Below are 23,256 nucleotides of genomic sequence, written 5' to 3' on the forward strand. Positions count from 1 at the left end.
AATGCATATGGGTTTCTGCAAGAAGTCTGGCAGTGAAGAAGGCTGGAAAAACCAGCAGGCTCAGAAGGAGCTTTTTCCACTGGAAGATACATGGACATTTCAGTAGACAATGGAAAGAAAAGAGCATGCTTTGCATAATTTTGTATTGATCACAGACTATAAAATTGCTTTTAATCTTTCTTAAAAACATTTTCTGAAACAAAGAACACAAAATTATATGTATTTTACCATTTAAACTTAATATAAACTTAAAACCATTAACATTTTATATATTTAATTTCTAAAAGATGTGTACAATTTTTGTTATTATTCTACACCAGAATCTTGCATCTAGTCTACCATGACAAATTAAATGTTATTAACAATTGGTATTTTAGTTCCTGAAAGATTACTCTGAGATAAAGGATGACATTTAAGTAACTATGTGTATGCCTTTCCCAGCCCTCCTCTCCCAAAGACAAAATATTTTCAGAACAGTTAGTAATTTAGATAACATTTTTCAAGTTGAAGAAGAGAAAAATGAGAGTGTTCCACTAAGATCTAAACTTTTCTTCACAATAATTTTTTTGATAAAACATGCTTATTTATTATATATACATGCTTACATATGAATTTCCTGGCTAAAATACATGCAACCAACATGAAAAAACAAATATTAAACCATCCTCATAAGCCTAAGAATGCCCTTTTAATTAAGGCACTCATGTTTGGAAACAGGATATAACCACCAAATTAAATAAGGTGTTTAAAAGAAGCCTTTTATTAAGCACAAACAACTTTTAATACATTATCAATACAAATAGGAAAATGTCTTTTAATGAATATGATATATCAAAAATCTGAAGGTTTTTCTTCATACTGACACAATAAAAATAATCAAATTTGAAGGAGAATTACAAAGCAAAATTTTGAGGACACCACTGTCTACTAGTAACAGTTGAGCTATAGCCTAAATTTACTACATCACCTGGGGAGGAAGGGCAACCATTTTTTATAGAGAGAATTTCTAAACTCTTATTAGCACCATTCAAAGCTTATTATCAGTTGTTCATCTACAAACTGACAGGTCAGGTAAAGCTTTAAAGCAGGTTTTCAGTGCAATGTTTACAGTTCCTTCTTTTAAGATACTTGGAGTCTATGATCTCAAAGCATGTTAAACAATTCTGCCTTGGTAATTACAAGGTGTTAACATGTGGAGAGAAATGTGTAATGGAAAGAAATGAGGCTTATCCTGGCTGTGAAATGCATCTTAACGTATTGTAGCTAACGCTGGAGTATGCTGACGACATGCGGTATTACGAACAGCAGGTCTCTGGGAAGAAGGCAGCTATTAGCTCTCTGTAGTCATCATTTCTGGATGTCTCAGCTGCTGCCTTTTGAGACTAACTAGTTTCATCCTGTCTCTGATGTGTTCTGCAGTAGATGCCATGTCACTTGGGCTCCCAAAATATTGTTCAGTTCTAAAAATCAAAACAGAAAAAGCTCCATCAGATTAATACAAACCCATTGACTGTGCAGTGAATGAAAAAGGAAGCAAAAATTACCATAAAGATTACCTACGTGGTATGCCGTTAGTTCATTTGCAGACCATACTGTTTATCTTTGAGTAGCAATTCGGTAGGAGAAACATTTTTTAAAATGGCATAAAACATTTTTTAAAATGGAAAGATATATATTAATGGTATAAATATCCTATCACGTATACTTATGATAATCTCATTAAACCAAACAATGCAACAAATAAACAAACAGTGCAACAGCAACAACGTTCTGCTTTCAGCTTGGCAGCCACAGATACACAAATATAAAGTCTGTATGAGTACTTCAGTGCCAAGGACTACGGTCATCAGATGTTTAATACAGCTGGCAAGTAAAATATCCGTTCAATGGTAAGCCATCATTTGGGACATTAATAGGCAAAATCATTTAATTTTATCCTATTTGCAAAGACACAGTATTCCGAGTCATAGAATCTTTTAGAGCTCAAAGAGTTGCTGGAAATAATCTGGGTTAGCTCTTTGTCTTTTCAGATCGGAAAGCTAAGACCTAGAAAAACAAATGACTGAACTACAATCACACAGTGGAAAAAACAGAATCTGAAAGTGGGTCTTCAAGCAGGGAATCCAGAGAGACCACCTTATTCCTTTTATTGGTCTAGGAGAATGGTACAAAAGATAAACGTGACTAAGCTCACTGTCAAATTTTACACAGTATAAGCAAATTACCACATAAAAGGGAATGGAATAATAACTGCAAATATTAAAGTTGTGAAATCTGAATATACAGCACTAACTGACTCTTCCATTCTAAAAATGAAAATGACCCATGAACTATTTGTAGAACGTGGGAGAAGCAGCCCATGCAAAAGTACCAGGGGGAGATGCTCCTGGGAGGACTTGAGTAGAATGAGACTGACTTTGTGACAACTGGCTGTGAAACACAGAAATGAGGTTTTGGTGGAGTGATGTCCTGCAATGGACCAACCAGAAGCACCCTACTAACACTGTTACCAGCTGGATTTAGAAAACTTTTAGATTTTTTTCTCTTTTACACACTGGAGATATACATGACTTTAAAAGCTACTTCTGATTATTGAGGTTTAGGTATGACTAGAGATTATCTATGTATAGATGATGAATAACATTATATCTTCTCAATATCAATTCCAAATAAACCTTTGAAGTTCATGACACATTAGCTGTGGCACTTATCATGTGTGAGATAATCATTTTAAGTAGTTTATATACATTTAGCTCATTTAACTCCCTCACACATAACCCAAGGAGGTATGGAAAATACATTCCTATTTTTAGATGAGGGAATGAGGCACAGGAAAGGTTAAGTGGCTTGCCCAAGATGTCACAGCTAGTAAGTGGTGGAGCTGAGATTTAAACCCAACAAATCTGGTTCCAGAGTCCACAATCACACCTACTACACTATATTACAGTGTTGGCATTTTTGTTTAGTTGCTCAGTTGTGTCTGACTCTTTGTGACCCCATGGACTAGCCCACCAGGCTCCTCTGTCCATGGGATTTCCCAGGCAAGAATACTGAAGTGGGTTGCCACTTCCTTCTCCAGGGGATCTTCCCGACCCAGGGACTGAACACATGTCTCTTGCCCTGGCAGGCGGATTCTTTGCCACTGAACTACCAGGAAAGCCCTATATTACAATGTAAGGATAATTATATTCAGTGGTTTGGTTTCTCTATTGTTTGAGTTAAATATCCTCTGAATTACCACCAAACTGTTTTCACTGAGAAGATCTAGCTCCCTAGGGATAAAGCTACTATGATTCTTAATTCCTATTTTTATCATCAACTATGTGAAATGGAAAGGAATGTGGAAATCATGACCCCATCATTTTACAAATGAAGAAATTAGGACTCTACATAGCACAGTGGAAATGAGAATGGATTTGGTGCAAGACAGACCTGAAACTATGTTCTAATTTCACTTAGAAGCTGTGATATCCTGACAACTTACTTAATCTTTCTGAGCTTCAGTTTCTTCATCTGTAAATCACAATAACTGTATTGGCCTAGCACTGTTTGGTCAAAAGCCTATAGGTGAAATGTTTAGCTTTGCGCTGGGTATATAAGGTACATATTTTGAGCACACTAAACAGTCCCCTCCCCATCCATTCCCTGAATGAAGTTCAAAGTTACCTGACTCCTTATCATCACAGTCAAGGCTAGAACCCAGTATGTCAACCTAGTCAATGATCTTTCTTCTACAATAAGCTATCGAGGGCAATACATTTGATAGCAGCAAGTACCAACTGCTGCCACTGTTAAAAACCCAGTAGGAATTTCTTTTCATTTTAAACTAATTTGTTCCAGATACTGAAGATGTGAACCAAAGCTAATTTACTAGGACTTTTTAGAAACAGATTTTCTTCTCTTGATATTACTTTAAGACCTTACTGATAAAAGCACAAATTGTAAGAACATGCAGCATACCCATCAGGATAAACTACAGGAACAGTGAGTCTATCTAAAAGTGATTTCCCGACTGCTTCAACTTCATCAAACTGCTCCTCATCATTAATAGCTTCAGGCTCTTCTGGACAGTCTTGTAAAATCTGCAACAAATAAAAGTGCAACATCAATCAAGAGACACAGAAAGGCAACCAAGTTCATTAAAATTTAGTAGATTGAAGGTGTTTCTATTCTGTTCTTAGAATCTTCATGTATGTTATAGAAGACTGATTACTGACAAAGCGGACTCAAGAAATTCAAATAAAATCAAACACATAAGCCACACTAATAATATTATAATTGGAATAAGAAGAGTTCTATAATGATTTCCAAAAAAACCCACTGGACTATTATTTGGAATTAAACTGAAACTGTGCTTAAGAAGTAGTATTCTTTCATACATTAATTAACTATTTGTTGAATACTCACTTTATGTAGTGGCTTGGGATGTGAATGAGAAACGGATTTTGACCTCAAAGAGCTTACAAACTTCACAAATGAAAAAAATATATATAAATACATAACAACATATACTCAGAGTACAAACACATAACAATGTGATTCCCTAGCTAGAAACTTTACAGTTATTTTTAAAACAGATCTGCTGACTTGAGTTACATGATATAAACTAAAAAACAAAATATAAATAGATATGGTTTTAATTCAAATTTGGAATTTCTACAGTCCTTGATATTATTTTTTCCTTAATTATCACTATTTAAATTTAAATGGTACAAAAGAAAGAAAAAATTGCTGTGATTTGTAATAGTTAAGGCTGTAAGTACAGACCCACATAGTAGGCACTAGGTACATATGGTTAGTGAGCTCTTGAAGTGTGTCTAGCCTCAAATGCAAATGTGCTATCAGTCTAAGATACACTTTAGATTTAAAACAATACTACTAATTTTAAAAATTTACCTCCAAGAAAAAAATCTGCAAAATTTGAGACAGAATAAAAATAATTTATTTTTGCAACTTTGTCTGCATACTTTTCTGAATCCAATTATGTTTATTTTGGCATTACTCATAAAGGATATTTTCATATAATAAAATTCCAGATTTAATTTAAATATTTTCCTAATCACTATAATTTGCTATGCAGTTTGCTTATAGTTGTGGCTTGCTGGTATGAAATAGAACCCACCCAAGAGAAAAATAACATCTAATAACAAAAGGTTTTACGTAAGTTGACATAATAAAATAACCTTAAGCAGAGTTTATTATAAGCATGATAAAAGCCATGTACCAGAAAAAAATAGGAATATTAATATTCTATGAAAAAATTCTCAATCATATTCATTCTTGGGCTTCCCTGGTGGCTCAGTTGGTAAACAGTCCACTTGCAATGCAGGAGACCCAGGTTCGATCCCTGGGTTGGGAAGATTCCCTAGAGAAAGCATTGGCTACCCACTCTGGTATTCTTGCCTGGATAATTCCATGGACAGAGGAGCCTGGCAGGCTACAGTCCATGGGGTTGCAAAGACTTGGACACAACCGAGCAACTAATATATATTCATTCTTCCATAACTTCTTAAAGAGATCTAGATTTTTAAATGTCTTTGCAGATACATTTTAAGAGTAGTATCCTAAAAAATTATCAGTGGTGTTAAGAGATTGGGCCAGTGGTCACTTTGGGAAGGCCAGCAGAAGCATTGTGATTAAAAGAGGATGGAGAACAACCTCTGGGGTGCTGGTAACATTCTCTTATTTGAATAGTGCGCTGATTACACAGGCATCCTCACTCTGAAAATTCAGTGAGTAGAACATTTGAGCTGCACATTTTTCTATGTTAGTAGTATAGTTCAATAAAAAGTTTTCACTGAAACAATCAATACATAAATAAGTCAAGCCATTTGGATACTTTCATTCATCAACAGTCAGCCCATCTTACAATAAAAAAACGACCTGTTGAGTCTAGTAACTGGCTCAGTAAGAGTTAATGTGGACATTTCCCAACAGATGTACTGCATAACACAAACAGAAACTGCTTAATTCCTGAGGCTCCTGGCAGTATCTCTTCTGTCCTACAGACCAAGGCTATCTTAGGTTTCTCATATCTTAACTTGCATTGAATATCCCCTACATATAAACTTTCATCGTTAAGAAATCAAAACAAAGTTAACTACTTAGTAAGGCTCCTCTTTGGAATGGAAATATAAGACTTGGATGCTATCAATTTTCACTGTGCAGTTGAGAAAAAGGTTCTATTGAAAATTTGCCCAAATAAAATATCGCATATTAACTTTTAGTTTCTGGGATTAATGAATTCATTAAATAATAAATTCTAGAATGATTCTTTAAAGATAACACATGAAAAAAAAAGGTTTCATTTTTATCCTTACTCTTGTAATTTTACCTGGAGAGTCTCAAAAGATTATAAAAATCACAAGGAGACCTTTTGAAAAATTTATGACAACTGGTAGTGTTTGTGAAGCAAAGCTTCCTTTCTTGGCATAATGGCACAGTGGGAGTCATGACACCTGAAAGGACGGACAGTGCATTCTGGGCATCAGGTCTGGTGGGGAGAGACACGGTGCTGAGCAGAGACTGCTGCATGGCTTCAATTCCTCTAACCACCGTACTCCAACCCTGGTACAGCTTACCAAGAATCTGATTTGATCTTTCTAAGACGTTATACCTAAACAAACTTTGAACAATGGAATGCATATAAATTCCTAAAGAACAGAATAATCATAAAATTACAAGGTAAACACATTGTAAACATACATAACGAACACGACTGAAACTACATTTTTTAAGAAAGCGAACCTTTTCGGCATTTGAGTGAAAGGCAATAGCCATCTCCAGCCTATGCACCCTCTCTTCAGATGCGATCGTAAACTGTTTCCACACTCTGTTCAGCCGGGGAAGCGTATCCCCAGATGATCGAGAGGTGCAGCGCAAAGACTGGCACAGCACCACCGTGGCCTGCAGCAACTGTCTTCCGTAGTCGTAAGTGCTCTGAAGGAGAGAGAGTGGACACAAAGTTACAACAACAGAACCCTAAAGAGAGGGGCAGGAAAGTGAACAGAAGGACTGCAGCTGCAAGCAAGCAATACTACTAGAAGTCAGTGATGAATGAGCCCACTGGCACTCACTACTGCAGGTCGGCGGCCTGCAGAAGTAATTAAGCGGAAGCAATACTTCCAGTTAATTTTTATTACGTTTATTTCTTGTTAGGCTTTCCTCTCTTACTCTGCTTTCCTCTCAGTCTGCTCAATTTCACCAGCCCAAAAAATAAAAAGAAAAAAAAAAAGAAAGAAATCAATTAAAAAAAATCTGCTCACCCATTAATTAAAACAAATGGGTGGAAAGGGGCACTTAATATTCCACATAGGAAACCACACTGTTAACAACATGAACTCAGTAATTAGGGAAAATAAATTAAGATACTATTCACATGAAAAAAAAATCATGCTGTTATAACACTGGCACTGTTGAGATGCAGAAACTAGGGTTTCCAATTTACTGATATTAACTTATACTTCATAGTAACTTTTACAAATGAACGATTACTGCCTTAAAATTACCATAATATATTAATATATCACAAATCAGAGGGAGCTGCATAACCTGTATTCAGGAAAACTTACACCCTCTCAGATTTATACAGGCTAGTTTTGATTCACCAGCTGACATTTCTTAGTTCTATCTCTCTGGATTAATACAACTAACCTTCTTGGACTTGGAGGGCTAAGTTACATTACAAGCATGTAGAAAACTATTTTAACACTGAGCTTGTAGAAAAGGAAGATAACCAGTTCTGCACCTGTGCAACATCAACAAATTTTCTATGCTTCTCCAGCAGAACTTTCGTTTCCTGAGCGTCATCCCCCAATCTGGTGTGTGTCTTAAGAAGAGCATCCAGAAGTTCACTGAGCCATTCTACTGCCTGAATGAAAATAAGTCACAGTCAACCTGGAGTCATAACTTTTTACCGTGTATATCAAAATACCATATTAATAAAAAGAAAGATTACTATCATGTGATTAACCTATTTGTTATAACCATAATAGCTTATTTCAGTGCCAAGCTACATGAGTTAATGATCTCTCCTCTTCCTTAAAATTTTTAAAATCTAAAGACAAGACCTATTAAAGACAAGTACTGGTTTAAAATTAACATCACATGATTTATATTAATAAAATCCATGTGTTTATGTAATATAGATCTTACTGGAATTGCATTACAGACTTAATGTTACAACTGAAAATTCTAAGTTTCTTCTATGTTAAGTTGTAACTATGTTTTTTGATATTGACTATGCAAAATAGCAAACTGTTTATCTAGCTACAAAACCCTCTTGTGGGTTAAAAGGCAATAAACTATACCAGCCTTCATCCTGGGATATAACTGACAACCAAATCATAATAATAAATAATTCCAATTTCTAGCTCAATAGAGCATTTCATTGAAAAGTAAGTCAAACGAGACCAGTAAGATTACTGGAAATATAAAACTTTATTACTTCAACAGGATAAATGAGAATCTGATTTAATGAATTTACTTAGGACCATGAAAAGAACACTTCTGTTTACAGTTAGGTGAAATCAATTTTCTAAGTAAAGAGAAGTACATAATATGCTTGACTGATCTTTACCTGGGCAGCATCTTCTTCACATTTAAACAACTGTACCATCTGAAGCATCTTTAATCTTCGCACATCTACCATGTCTTCACATCTAATAAACCCAAACACGAATTTAGGGAAACATTTCAGTCTTGTGGATAACTAGTATAACACCACCAATCTGCACAACATATTTTACAGTGTATTAAAATACTTAGTCTTACACTATGGAGACTGTAACTATTCTGTATTGGTTTGCAAGAATTTTAAGGATATCTGTATCTGCGTTCCATTAAAACCTCAAAATACCTGAAAGATACTGAATCACAAACCCTCTTGACTATCATATGGATTGTACAAAATATTGAAGCAAAGCACAAACACACGAGTACACTAAATTAGCATTAAACAAATTTTGAAGACAAAAAACATAAAGTTTCTAAAATACTAGTTTAGAGAATGATACCCCAAGGAAATAAAAAAAATTAAAACTTTTCATTATATTACATTACCAGAGTAATATCTAATTTTGAATTTAAAAAAAACAATAACTTCCATCTATGCTTCTAAGAAAGAAAAAAAAATTCTGTTGATCTCTGGATAGAAAGAAACACAATTCAGAGTATTTTTAGATTTTAATGGGGTCTCCCTGGATAACATACAGATTAGAATTTTAAGCTGACTTGATCAATTAAGCTCTGATCCATCCCCTTCGTGTCCATGCAATTCCGTGTACTTCAGATGGGAAGGAGAGAATCTCATGGCAGTACTGAATACCACTAACAAGCCACCCAGGAGACACTGGGCTCCACTAGAGCTGATATTCTTAAGGAAGCTTGATAACGATAGCTAAGTCATTGCCACAGGCTACTTTTTTCTTTTTTCCACAAGAATGCCATCAACACAATCTATAACATATTTTTAAAGGGCAATTTGGTTAAATAATCCTACAAGGAACTGAAGAGAAGTGATTATATATATTTTTAAAATCGGAAGCGAAAAGACAAGGTAAGACACATCAATGATGAATATCATATTTAACATATATTTTCAGGTGCTGGACAGTGTGCTTGAAAATACAAGACATGGTTTCTACTTATTAAGATGGTCCCACTTGGGAAGATGGACTTTTAAAAAAACAGTGTGATAAATACTGATGTGGAGCTATACGAGAATAGGGAGGAATAAGTAAAAACTTGCCTAAGAAATCTAAAAAGGCTTCCAAGGATAAGTACCCCAGAGTCTTGAATAATAAGTAGGAATACACTAGGCAGAAAATGAGGGAAGAAGTATTCTAAGTACTTTGGATGCTTGAAACCGCATGATACATTCAGGAAAGTGAAAATAAGTGTGTGGTTTTGTAGGAAAGTTAAAGGAGGTAAGATTGTACAGGACTGGATTATGAAGGGTCTCCTACACTGTTCCAAGGAGACTGAACTTCATCTGAGGAAACTGGAAGTAACTGAGAGGGGTTCCCACAAGAAGTTGGGTAGCTGGATGAGCGATTTACAAAGACGGCGCTCACATACAACAGACTGCAGGGGAGCAAGGAGGGAAGCAGGCAGAGCTAAGACCATGAAAAAAGGGTTCAGAGGCAGCAGAACTCGGGCATCCGAGAAGGCTGTAAGAGACGAGAAAGAGAACGATTTGGGTAAACCCTTTGGATAAATCCCAAGTTTGGTAGCTGATGGTATTTTTAACTGGGACAGGAAGCTAAAGGAGAAGAGCCAGTTTTGGAGGACAATGATTCCAATCCATACAAGGGAGTTTTAAGTATCGACTGGGGCACCCGGGTGGATGTGCTCAGTAGGTAAGAGGAATTACAGGTCCCAAGTATAGGGGAGGGATCTGGGTCACAGCCATAACTACCCAATCATGGTCATACTGAAGAAAGTCATTAAAGCAGTGAGACTGTCTGGGGAGACGACAATGAGTGAGAAGAGGATTTGGCCTCAAAACAAACCCTGAAAGCAGTGAAATTAGCTAGAGGAAGAGAAATCAGTGGAGAAAACCAAGAAGAAACAGAGTGCCCAGGAGAATCATAAAAGTGTTTTTAAAGTATATAAAGTTGTCAGGGAGTTTCAAACAGAAAAAAAAAAAAAGTCAGTTGTCCCTAATGCTATTCAGAGTGGTCAAGCAATGTCAGAACCAGAAGTATTCCCTGGATTTTGAGCAAGAGGAAGGGTTTATTGACATGTGGCAATTACGGTCACTGATGACATCAGTAAGAGCAAGTTCAGTGAAGTGGTGAGGGGAGAGGTCAGACAAAGAAGGGCTGAAAAGTAAACTTGAGACAGTGAGGAAGTATGAACGCAGATTAGATCTTCAATGACAGCTGTCAAGGAGGAGAGCTCAAGGGAGAGAAAGAACGGTTTGAAGAGGAGGTGGTAATTTCATGCAAAGATGAGCACCAGAAAGGACAGAAATGATATGGACCTAACACAAGCAGAGGTATTAAGAAGAGGTGGCAAGAATACACAAAAGAACGATACAAAAAAGATCTTTATGACCCAGACAAACACAATGGTGTGATCACTCATCTAGAGCCATACATCCTGGAGTGCGAAGTCAAACGGGCCTTAGCAAGCATCACTATGAACAAAGCTAGCAGAAGTGATGGAATTCCAGCTGAACTAGTCCAATTCCTAAAAGATGATGCTATGAAAGTGCTGCACTCAATATGCCAGCAAATTTGGAAAACTCAGCAGTGGCCACAGGATTGGACGCAATCAGTTTTCATTCAAATCCCAAAGAAGGGCAATGCCAAAGAATGTCCAAACCACCACACAACTGCACTCATTTCACATGCAAGCAAGGTCATGCTCAAAACCCTCCAAGCAAAGCTTCAACAGTACATGAACCAAGAACTTTCAGATGTACAAGCTGGATTTAGAAAAGGCAGAGGAACCAGATATCAAACTGCCAACACCCACTGGATCATAGAAAAAGCAACCAAAAAAACGCTACTTCTGCTTCATTGACTATGCTAAATCCTTTACTGTGCACATCACAACAAACTGTGGAAAATTCTTAAAGTGAATACCAGACTACCTTACCTGTCTCCTGAGAAACCTGTATGCAGGCCAAGAAGCAACAGTTAGAACCAGACACAGAACAACAGACTGGTTTAAAATTGGAAAAGGAGTGCATCAAGGCTGCATACTGTCACCCTGATTATTTAACTTATATACAGAGTACATCATGCAAAATATCAGGCTGGATGAAGCATAAGCTGGAATCAAGACTGCCGGGATAAATATTTATAACCTCAAATACACAGATGGCACCACTCTTGTGGCAGAAAGCAAAAAGAAACTAAAGAGCCCCATGATGAAGGTAAAAAAGGAGAGTGAAAAAGCTGGCTTAAAACTCAACATTCAAAAAATGAAGGTCATGGCATCTGGTCCCATCACTTCATGGCAAAAAGATGGGGAAACAGTGGAAACAGTGACAGACTTTATTTTCTTGGGCTCCAAAATCACTCCAGACGGTGACTGTAGCCATGAAATTAAAAGACAGTTGCTCCTCAGAAGAAAAGCTATGACAAACCTAGACATTATATTAAAAAGCAGAGACATGACTTTGCCCACAAAGGTCGGTCTAGTCAAAGCTATGGTGTTTCCAGTAGTCATGTATGAATGCGAGAGTTGGACCATAAAGAAAGCTGAGCGCCGAACAAGTGATGCTGTTGGAGGAGACTCTTCAGAGTCCCTTGGACAAAGCAAGAAGATCAAACCAGTCAATCTTAAAAGGAAATCAACCATGAATGTTCATAGGAATGACTGATGTTGAAGCTGAAACTCCAATACTTTGGCCACCTGACTGACTCTAAGAGCCAACTCACTGGAAAAGGCCCTGATGCTGGGAAAGATACAAGGAGAAGGGGATGACAGAGGTAGAGATGGCTGGACGGCATCACCAGTTCAATGGGCATGAGTTTGAGCAAGCTCTGGGAGATGGTGAAGGACAGGGAAGCCTGGCGTGCTGTAGTCCACGGGATCGCAGAGCTGGACACGACTGGGGACTGAACAATAACAAAGCATTTGAATGAAAGGCAGGGATTAAAGAGCGGGAACTGACTTAGTGAGGAGACATGGGAATACACAGTTTTGATAAGAGCAGAGCTTTTTCATCCTTCTGATGAAAATAATGAAATGGATAAAGTTTACAGCTATGAGGATAGAAGGAATTTCTATCTAATGACTGTTTTGTCTGTGATGCAGAGGGAAGTTTCTGTGAGGTTTTGTTGATGCCCTTGAAATTTCTAAGTGTACAAAAATTTCATCCAACCATGGTAGCCTGTATGTACTAGCATATATTAATTTAATCCTTTATTTTGGAATATTCTGCAACTGCTATTGCAAGTTTTCAAAGAACCCTTTACATTTCTAGTTCTACCATATAACAAATGAAGCTAAACATTACCTTACCCAGAATTTACTGTCTAATCCTTCTACAGCAAATATGAGAAAAATGGATGAGCGACAATTTGTGTGAGGTTTAGATGAAGAAACAGATCAACGTATGATAAATTTAATAGCAACTCTAAACTAAATGCAAATGGAAACGCCAGATTCTCCAGAGTCTTAAAATACAGACAAGTCACAGGCTATACTGGGGATAAAGAATGTGATGCGCTTGAATGGAAATGAAATTTTTATCACTGAGTAAAAAGGCGAAAGGTACGCATCACATGAATGGTCATTATTTGTTAGTACAATTATACACAATAACCATTACATTTACCAAAAACTTACTACATGCCTACTATGTAAAAGGTAAGAATTTCTACTTCGTATGGAAAATAAATCAATTTTCATTTTAATAAATATTATGTTGTCTCAGCAAAAATTAACATGAACAGTCAAACTTTGCCTTTGTTTTCTAAGCTGCATGTCTTCCATCACTCCTTGTATGTGGTCCACATTTTCCTTATTCTCAATGGTTACATCCTTTCCATAGGCCCAGGATGCCTGATTGGAGATCTGGTCCAGAAGACCTTGACCTTTTTCACGCAAACCTTGCAATCCTACATCTAAAACAAAAGTTACCAGATTTAATCTCTTAAACAAGAGAAGCTTTCCCTCCCTTAATTAAATCCTCTCAGCAGATACTGTACTTGAATTGCTAGGATAACAGCTTTGTACATTAAACTACTTTGGTCTGGAGCCCTTTGGATATTTCAATCAATAAAACCCATTTAAACGTGGCTCAAATGGGAGCTCCCTCTCATTCAAATTCTCTCTAAAGAGAATTTCTAAAAGGTGAACTTCCGTAGATAACTAATTACTTTTCAAAATTGCAAGTAGAAAGGGTGAGAATTCCTGTCTTGATGAGTAAGATTTTCAATTCTTTCCTTTCTGTTTTTACATAGTTCAGTTTTTAGGAGAACATAAGAGAAGGCAAATGCTTTGTTCAAAAAATATATCAGAGCCACAAGACATTGAAACAGTCAAGCACTGTGTTCTCACTGAAAAGGACACTGAACATTTTGAATATAGGTGCTGTCAGCTTATACTCAACAAGAAGCAACACTTAGGATGTATTTATAAGACTTTAAATGAGGTATGTATATTGGAATTCCTTTACCATTTTTAAAGGAAAAACACTGCTCAAGAAAACTTGTGACATTTTTGAAATAAATTTCATTTGGCAAATTAGATACTAAACATGTAATTATATCATCCATTAAAATAACAAAGACTATAAGCAAGTTAAATGGCAATACAAGCATGATTTTTCAAACCCATTCCCTCAAGTCCTTTTCAAAATTAATTAAATTGGTTCTACCACATGCCACCATTTTCCACTAAATCGCTGCCTTAAGTTTCTGCTTCCTCTACTCCATTTCCCTTCGCCCAATGTCCCACTCGGTACACACACCCTCCACCCCCCATCTTCACAGCCACTATTCACTTCTCCCAGTCATGACCTGGGAAACCTCTCTATATTTTCCACCTGTAGTAAAAGTCTGGGCTATGGTGTCAAGTAAGGGTACTAGCTTAATAAAACTGAACCATCCTCTCCTTGGAGAATATGTAACCTTGGCAATATTCCCTGTTTGGAGAGACAAATGCACAGAACCAAACCGACTATTCTTTTCACAAGGTTAGGATATAGCAACAACAAAGATCATTGCATAAAACACAGTGTGGGGCATACAGGGTTTACCACAGAACACTCCACAGCTAAATACAGCCATGCATGCACTACAGGTAACCGTTGCTAGGGTATGCAAGACACAGCGCTTGTAGATTCAGCTGGGCAAACCAGAGAGGCCGAAGGCCTTATGCCGGAAGGTGACGGACCACCAACGAAAGGTAGTAACTGTGGCATAAATTACACCCTTTAAGGGGATTAAAATCTTTTATACTAATTTTTCCTGTGTTCCCTGTAAATGATTATAATTAGATCAGTATAAGTTGACTTGTCTAACCATGGTAATGATATTTTTAAAAAAGAACCCTTATGTTTCAGCATTTTTAAAATCTGCTTACCAACACTTTTCAGCTTCTCTTCAAGCAGTTTTAAAGTTTGCTGAATCGATGCTCCATCAGCTGGTGCTACATCTACGCACAACATCCCTAATAAGCCATCCAACTGCTGAGACAACTAAAGCAGAGGGACACCAAAGAGATAACCCTGATATAATCAGCATCTACAGTGTTTAATGATTAATGAGGTTTATAGCTAATGAAGTTACCACGATTATACTTGAAAAAACTCTGCTGTTAAAAGACAAGGACACATAATTAGAATTCACGTTATCTGAAAGACAGAACACACAGATGCATGCACCAGGAAGACAGTAAGTCCAGGTCAGCAGAATGCAGAGAAGTGTTGAAACTTTCATTTCAATCTATGTTATAACACATGAACATCAAAAAACTATCCAAATGAAATCTATCAATTACATTGGGACACTCTATTTAGACAAAAAAAAAAGTTTAGTTGCATGCAGAATAATGTAACATAAAATAAAATAAAAAAAAAATCAAAAGTCTATCTTGTTTCCCCCACCAGTAAATTTTACTGTTCCAGAAAAATAATTAAGAGACATGCAAACCTGAAAAAATGATGTGCAGATAAGTACTCAGATAATCTGAAGCAAAGAAAAGCAATCAGAGTAGTCACTTACATCTTGGGCAACACCATGAAATTCAAGAGCTGCTTGTAGCAGATTCTGCCTAAATTCCAGCTGACTGGCCTGTCGATAACAAACATCACTAAGTTGTTGCTGGAGCGACTTCAGTTCCACAAGATCTTCCTCGTCCCCAGCATTTAAGAGTGCTGCAATTTGCTGATTAAGTTCCACGTAAACTGCAAACCATTCCTGTAATAGAGACGTTGCAAAGTAAATTAAGGATCAAATCAGCTCCTGAAGAATACACTACATTTTCCAGTATCTCCAGATATACTAAGTAACATGTATGAGTTTTTTTAAATCAAAATAATTCGAGGACAAAAAGTCCCAGCATTCAAATGCTTTCACTGAGATCCCTGGAATAACTCCTGCCAACAGCAAAATCTGTCTCCTCATGGCTGGCCTCTCAATGCTTCCCTCTCTCTCCTGTTCTCTGTGAAACCCATCATGCTCAGGGAGAGCAGTGAGCCCTGCTGACTGCTGACTGCTGCTGCTGTGTCCGCAGGTGGCCGACCACAAGCCTGGAGGTGAGGGAGATGGCTGCCTCACTGCTCACTCCTATTTCCAAACCGTTTCTTCCATCCTCTCAAAAACCACACCTCCTGCGAAGTGCATGTTGTCGGACTCCATTCTGCCAACCTTTCCTGCTGCGCGCCCTCATCTCAGTCGGCAGACTTCTCAGCCTTCCTGTCAGCGTCAGCCTTCTTCCTGACTTTCACCGTGCAAACATCCGACCAACACTGCACTCTTAGTTCCCTGACGCCCTCCCTCACTTCCACCTATCCTGCCCTCAGCTACACCTCAGCTACCTACTCCAGCAAACACAAAATCTGTTATTAATATCATGTACTATGTACAGCCCCCTCTCTGACCACCAGTTACTGACTCTCCCATTCACACCCTTTAGTATGCCGGCTCCTGCAGCCCCATGCGGCTCACCCATCCACTGACCTCAGCATGTTCTCAGCTCATGAGTCTAGCACTCAAGAGCCTCCTGTCCTCACTTCTGCACTGTGTCAGGGGCTATAACCACTCCCAGGGCACAGCCTATGCTCATGCCATACTCTGCTTCCTCTATCAGATTCACCTGTCAGAAATGAAGGCCACATGCAAGAAAACCTTTGGATAAAATTCAGCATCCATTCATGAGAAAGTTTCCAGAAACTCTACTAAACTCTATAATGGTCTGCATGGGAAAATAAACTTAAAAAGAGTAGATATATGTATATGTATAACTGATTCAATTTGTTGTACAGCAGAAACTAACACATTGTAAATCAAGTACAATAAAAATATTTTTAAAGACCTACTTTTGAAACAAGCCAAAAAAAAAAACCCTCAACAAATTACTAGCAAGCCAAATCCAATACTTTAAGCAGATCGTACACTGTTATCAAGTGGCATTTATCCCAGGGGTGCAAGGATTTTTCAGTATCCACAAATCAATCAGCACGATTCATCACATCAACAAATTAAAAAATAAAAACTGTATGATCACCTCAATTAATGCATAAAATTCTTCTGACCAAAGTTCAATATCCATTTATGATTAAAAAAAAAAATAACTCTCTAGGAACTAGGCATACAGGGGACAAACCTCAACATAATAAAGACCACAAAGGAAAAACCCAGAGCTAACATCATATTCAATGGCGAAAAGCTGAAAGCACTTCCTCTAAGATCAAGAACAAGACAAGGATGCTCATTCTCACTGCTCTTATTCAGCAAAGTTTTGGAAGTCCTAGCCATAGCAATCAGAGAAGAAAAAAAAAAAAAAAAAGAATCCAGATTGGAAAAGAAGTAGTAAAAGTGTCACATTTTGCAGATGACATGATACTCTACAAAAAATATCCTAAAGACACCACCAGAAAACCACTAGAGCTCATCACCAAATTTGGTAAAGTTGAAAGATATGAAACTGTTTGCACTTGGGTATAGGTCAAGGCTGAAGATACTAATTTGCAAAGTATTAGCCAACAGATGTTATTTAAAGCCATGGGACTAGATGAAATTATCCAAACACAAAGAGTATTAGTTCAGAAGAAAAGAGCCTTTGGAAAGCTGAACCCTGGGTCACTCCTAAATTCAGAGGGCAATGAGAGGAAAGAGATTGAGCAGAAGAGGCCAAAAAGGAGCTGTGTGTTTCAGGAAAGAAGTAGAAAAGGAGGGAGAAGTGGTCACCTTTACTAAAATTTACTGAGAGGTCCAATAGGATAAGGACTGAAATTCTGAGAGAGTGGGAAGGACGTAAATCCTGATCAGAGTTAGTTAAAAAAAGAATGGGAATTGAGAAGATAAAGTATGGCCAAAGGGAAGATTTTTTAAAATGTTAATTTATATTAATTTATATATTATTTATTATATTAATTTATATTAAAATGCACATATCTTGAGCATATATTTTGTTTTCAATGTAAAATACAGTATTTGTACACTGACAGAAATACTCCAGCTGCTAACAGAGAAGATCATTGCAAAAGCGAAGCCTTGCACAAGCAACACAGTCTGTAGACTGCAGTGGAGTGGTTCAGACATAGTTCCTTCATTATTTTGTAGGGAAGGCAAAGCAACAAAGATTTATCAATAAATAAATCAATAATGCCAAGGTCGAGAAAACCTGCTCCATATGGCTGTCGCTTGTATCTGTGGGGGACTAGTGCAGGGGTTCCAAAATCTATGGATGCTCAAGCCTCATTCTTGGCTCTCCATATCTGAGAATGTGGCACCCGTGGATACAGAGAAATAACTATATATATCCATATATATAAACACAAATATAAATAAATATATACACACACATAAACATATGTAAATATTTATCACACATATACTTTATTCAAAATGCTCCTTCCTAGGAAATAAGGGAACATAAAATTCCTGCAACCTTAGATGAACAGGCTACATTCAGTTCAGTTATGGTCATTCTCTGGTCTATCTCTCAAAAACATTTAACTGCATAGAAAATGATTATTTCATAGCCCTTCCACCCCCAAACAAATATATACATGAAACAAAAACAAACCACCACCAAGATATGGGATTTGGAATAAGACAGTAGGTAAGAATCGATCTTGGGGGTTCAAATACTAGAAGAGAGGTAATCATCAGGATGAAAAGCTAAAATTAGGTTTAAGATTGGAATGAAATACTTTAAAATTATTTTAAATCATTATTATCATACACTCATTTCCTACACTTCAATATTTTTCAGTTGTGCTTACCTAGTATTCAAAAAATCAAGAAAACCTGTTATTGACAGTCCTTGATAAAGAACTACATATTCAGTTCAGTCGCTCAGTCATGTCCGACTCTTTGCAACACTATGTTGCACCACCAAGGCCTCACTGTCATCCATCACCAACTCCCGGAGTTCACCCAAACTCATGTCCATTGAGTCGGTGATGCCATCCAGCCATCTCATCCTCTGTTGTCCCCTTCTCCTCCTGCCCCCAATCCCTCCCACCATCAGAGTCTTTTTCAATGAGTCAACTCTTTGCATGACATGGCCAAAGTATCGGAGTATCAGCTTTAGCATCATTCCTTCCAATGAACATGCAGGAGTGATCTCCTTTAAAATGGACTGGTTGGATCTCCTTGCAGTCCAAAGAACTCTCAAGAGTCTTCTCCAATAACACAGTTCAAAAGCATCAATTCTTCAGTGCTCAGCTTTCATCACAGTCCAACTCTCACATCCATACATGACCACAGGAAAAACCATAGCCTTGACTAGATGGACCCTGTCAGCAAAGTAATGTCTTTGCTTTTGAATATACTATCTAGGTTGGTCATAACTTTCCTTCGAAGGAGTAAGAGTCTTTTAATTTCATGGCTGCAATCACCATCTGCAGTGATTCTGAAGCCCTAAAAAATAAAGTCTGACACTGTTTCCACTGTTTCCCCATCTATTTCCCATGAAGTGATGGGACCAGATAACATGATCTTAGTTTTCTGAATGCTGAGCTTTAAGCCAACTTTTTCACTCTCCTCTTTCACTTTCATCAAGAGGCTTTTGAGTTTCTCTTCACTTTCTGCCATAAGGGTGGTGTCATCTGCATATTTGAGGTTACTGATAGTTCTCCCGTCAATCTTGATTCCAGCTTGTGTTTCTTCCAGTCCAGCATTTCTCATGATGTACTCTGCACAGAAGTTAAACAAGCAGGGTGACAATATATAGCCTTGACATACTCCTTTTCCTATTTGGAACCAGTCTGTTGCTCCATGTCCAGTTCTAACTGCTGCTTTCTGACCTGCAGGTTTCTCAAGAGGAAGGTCAGGTGATCCGGTATTCTCATCTCTTTCAGAATTTTCCATAGTTTCTTGTGATCCACACAGTCAAAGGCTTTGGCATAGTCAATAAAGCAGAAGATGTTTTTCTGGAACTCTCTTGCTTTTCCCATGATCCAGCGGATGTTGGCAACTTGATCTCTGGTTCCTCTGCCTTTCCAAAACTAGCTTGAACATCTGGAAGTTCCAGTTCACAGACTGTTGAAGCCTGATTTGGAGAATTTTGAGCATTACTTTGCTAGCGTGTGAGATGAGTGCAATTGTGCGGTAGTTTGAGAATTCTTTGGCCTTGCCTTTCTTTGAGATTGGAATGAAAACTGACCTTTTCCAGTCCTGTGGCCACTGCTGACTTTTCCAAATTTGCTGGCATATTGAGTGCAGCACTTTCACAGCATCATCTTTCAGGATTTGAAAGAGCTCAACTGGAATTCCAATCACCTCCACTAGCTTTGTTCATAGTGATGCTTTCTAAGGCCCACCTGACTTCACATTCCAGATGTCTGGCTTAGGTGAGTGATCACACCATCGTGATTATCTTGGTCGTGAAGATCTTTTTTGTACAATTCTTCTGTGTATTGTTGCCACCTCTTCTTAATATCTTCTGCTTCTGTTAGGTCCAGACCATTTCTGTCCTTTATCAAGCCCATCTTTGCATGAAATGTTCCCTTAGTATCTCTAATTTTCTTGAAGAGATCTCTAGTCTTTCCCATTCTGTTCTCTTCCTCTATTTCTTTGCATTGATCGTTGAGGAAGGCTTTCTTATCTCTTCTTGCTATTCTTTGGAACTCTGCATTCAGACGCTTCTATCTTTCCTTTTTTCCTTTGCTTTTTACTTCTCTTCTTTTCACAGCTATTTGTAAGGCCTCCCAGACAGCCATTTTGCTTTTTTGCATTTCTTTTCCATGGGGATGGTCTTGATCCCGGTCTCCTGTACAATGTCACAAACCTCCGTCCATAGTTTATCAGGCACTCTGTCTATCAGATCTAGTTCCTTAAATCTATTTCTCACTTTTACTGTATAACCATAGGAATTTGATTTAGGTCATACCTGAATGGTTTAGTGGTTTTCCCTACTTTCTTCAATTTAAGTCTGCATTTGGCAATAAGGAGTTCATGATCTGAGCCACAGTCAGCTCCCAGTCTTGCTTTTGCTGATTGTATAGAGCGCCTCCATCTTTGGCAGCAAAGAATATAATCAATCTGATTTCAGTGTTGACCATCTGGTGATGTCCATGTGTAGAGTCTTCTCTTGTGTTGTTGGAAGAGGGTGTTTGCTATGACCAGTGCGTTCTCTTCGCAAAACTCTATTAGCCTTTGCCCTCCTTCATTCTGTATTCCAAGGCCAAATTTGCCTGTTACTCCAGGTGTTTCTTGACTTCGTACTTTTGCATTCCAGTCCCCTATAATGAAAAGGACATCTTTTTTGGGTGTTAGTTCTAAAGGTCTTGTAGGTCTTCATAAAACCGTTCAACTTCAGCTTCTTCAGTGTTACTGGTTGGGGCATAGACTTGGATTACTGTGATATTGAATGGTTTGCCTTGGAGACGAACAGAGATCATTCTGTTATTTTTGAGATTGCATCTAAGTACTGCATTTTGGACTCTTTTGTTGACCATGATGGCTACTCCATGTCTTCTAAGGGATTCCTGCCCATAGTAGTAGATATAATGGTCATCTGAGTGTAACTCAGCCATTCCAGTCCATTTTAGTCGCTGATCCTAGAATGTCGATGTTCACTCTTGCCATCTCCTGTTTGACCACTTTCAATTTGCCTTGATTCATGGACCTAACATTCCAGGTTCCTATGGATATTGCTCTTTACAGCACTGGATCTTGCTTCTATCACCAGTCACATTCACAGCTGGGTATTGTTTTTTCTTTGGCTTCATCCCTTCATTCTTTCTGGAGTTATGTCTCCGCTGATCACCCGTAGCAATACTGGGCACCTACTGACCTGGGGAGTTCATCTTTCAGTGTCCTAACTTTTTGCCTTTTCATACTGTTCATGGGGTTCTCAAGGTAAAAATACTGAAGTGGTTTGCCATTCCCTTCTCCACTGGACCACTTTCTGTCATATTAGTAGGATTTTACTACTAATATTAGTAGTTATTTAATATTTACTACTAATAAGATTGAACTACATATTAGCAGGATTTTGATTTTCCATATATTAGTACTGAAAATTCTTATTGATTTGGGATTGTTTTAGTTTATTTCTGAATTATGTTTTTATAAAGAATCTAAAATTTAGTATTTAACAGATTGCTTGAACCCAAACTGGCGTATTAAAAGTTTCTCCAATTTTTACCCATATTAAGCAATCAATATACTAGAAATCTGTCAGTTTCAGAAGACCTGAACAATTCCAATATAAGCTTTAATGTGCTGACTTTTATTTACCAAGAGAAAAGAAAATTTTTAATATTAGAACGTCTTAAACGTCATAAGCTAATGTGTGCATCTTGCATCAACCAACCTGTTCTCAAGGTGACAATGCAGTGCCACCTATTGGTTAAAACACTGCAATTCAAGTTTTGCTCTTTATCTAAGGATTTTTTTTCCTTAGTATTTTCAATCTCTGGTTGGTTGACTCCTCAGAAGCATGTGGAACCTGTGAATACGGAAGGGCCCACAGTATATATATTGTCTTTGCAATGTTCCTAATTAGCACATGAAAGCGATGTAAAAATGAAATTCTATAATTGAAAAATCTAAATATTTGCAGATGAAACCACCCTTACGGCAGAAAGTGAAGAAGAACTGAAGTGAAAGCGAAAGACAAGAGGGAAAAAGTTGGCCTAAAGCTCAACATTCAGAAAACAAAGATCCTGACATCTGGTCCCATCACTTCATGGCATATAGATGGGGAAGTGGTGGAAACTTGGCTGACTTTATTTTTGGGGGCTCCAACATCACTGCAGACGGTGACTGCAGCCATGAAATTAAAAGACGCTTACTCCTTGGAAGGAAAGTTATGACCAACCTAGATAGCATATTCAAAAGCAGAGACTTTGCCAACAAAGGTCCGTCTAGTCAAGGCTATGGTTTTTCCAGTAGTCATGTATGGATGTGAGTTGTGGACTGTAAAGAAATCTGAGCACCAAAGAATTGATGCTTTTGAACTGTGGTGTTGGAGAAGACTCTTGAGAGTCCCTTGGACTGCAAGGAGATCCAACCAGTCCATCCTAAAGGAGATCAGTCCTGGGTGTTCAATGGAGGACTGATGTTGAAGCTGAAACTCCAATACTTTGGCTACCTGATGCAAAGAGTTGACTCATTT

General features: G+C 37.7%; 1 protein-coding gene across 2 annotated transcripts in view; it reads right to left on the bottom strand.

Annotated features, from left to right (window-relative positions):
- Window positions 738-23,256, bottom strand: part of SESTD1 (SEC14 and spectrin domain containing 1) — a 139,860-nt gene continuing 117,341 nt past the window's right edge. For both annotated transcript variants that reach the window (XM_018065247.1, XM_018065252.1), the window contains exons 11-18: window positions 15,687-15,881; window positions 15,046-15,160; window positions 13,424-13,583; window positions 8,579-8,660; window positions 7,748-7,870; window positions 6,748-6,939; window positions 3,961-4,082; window positions 738-1,460 (exon numbers count right to left, since the gene is read on the bottom strand). In XM_018065247.1, the coding sequence (XP_017920736.1) occupies window positions 1,331-1,460; window positions 3,961-4,082; window positions 6,748-6,939; window positions 7,748-7,870; window positions 8,579-8,660; window positions 13,424-13,583; window positions 15,046-15,160; window positions 15,687-15,881 (1,119 nt within the window). In that variant the 3' untranslated portion in view covers window positions 738-1,330. The remainder of the gene's footprint in view (window positions 1,461-3,960; window positions 4,083-6,747; window positions 6,940-7,747; window positions 7,871-8,578; window positions 8,661-13,423; window positions 13,584-15,045; window positions 15,161-15,686; window positions 15,882-23,256) is intronic.

Source organism: Capra hircus, chromosome 2 (genome assembly GCF_001704415.2).
Source record: "Capra hircus breed San Clemente chromosome 2, ASM170441v1, whole genome shotgun sequence".
NCBI lineage: Eukaryota > Metazoa > Chordata > Mammalia > Artiodactyla > Bovidae > Capra > Capra hircus.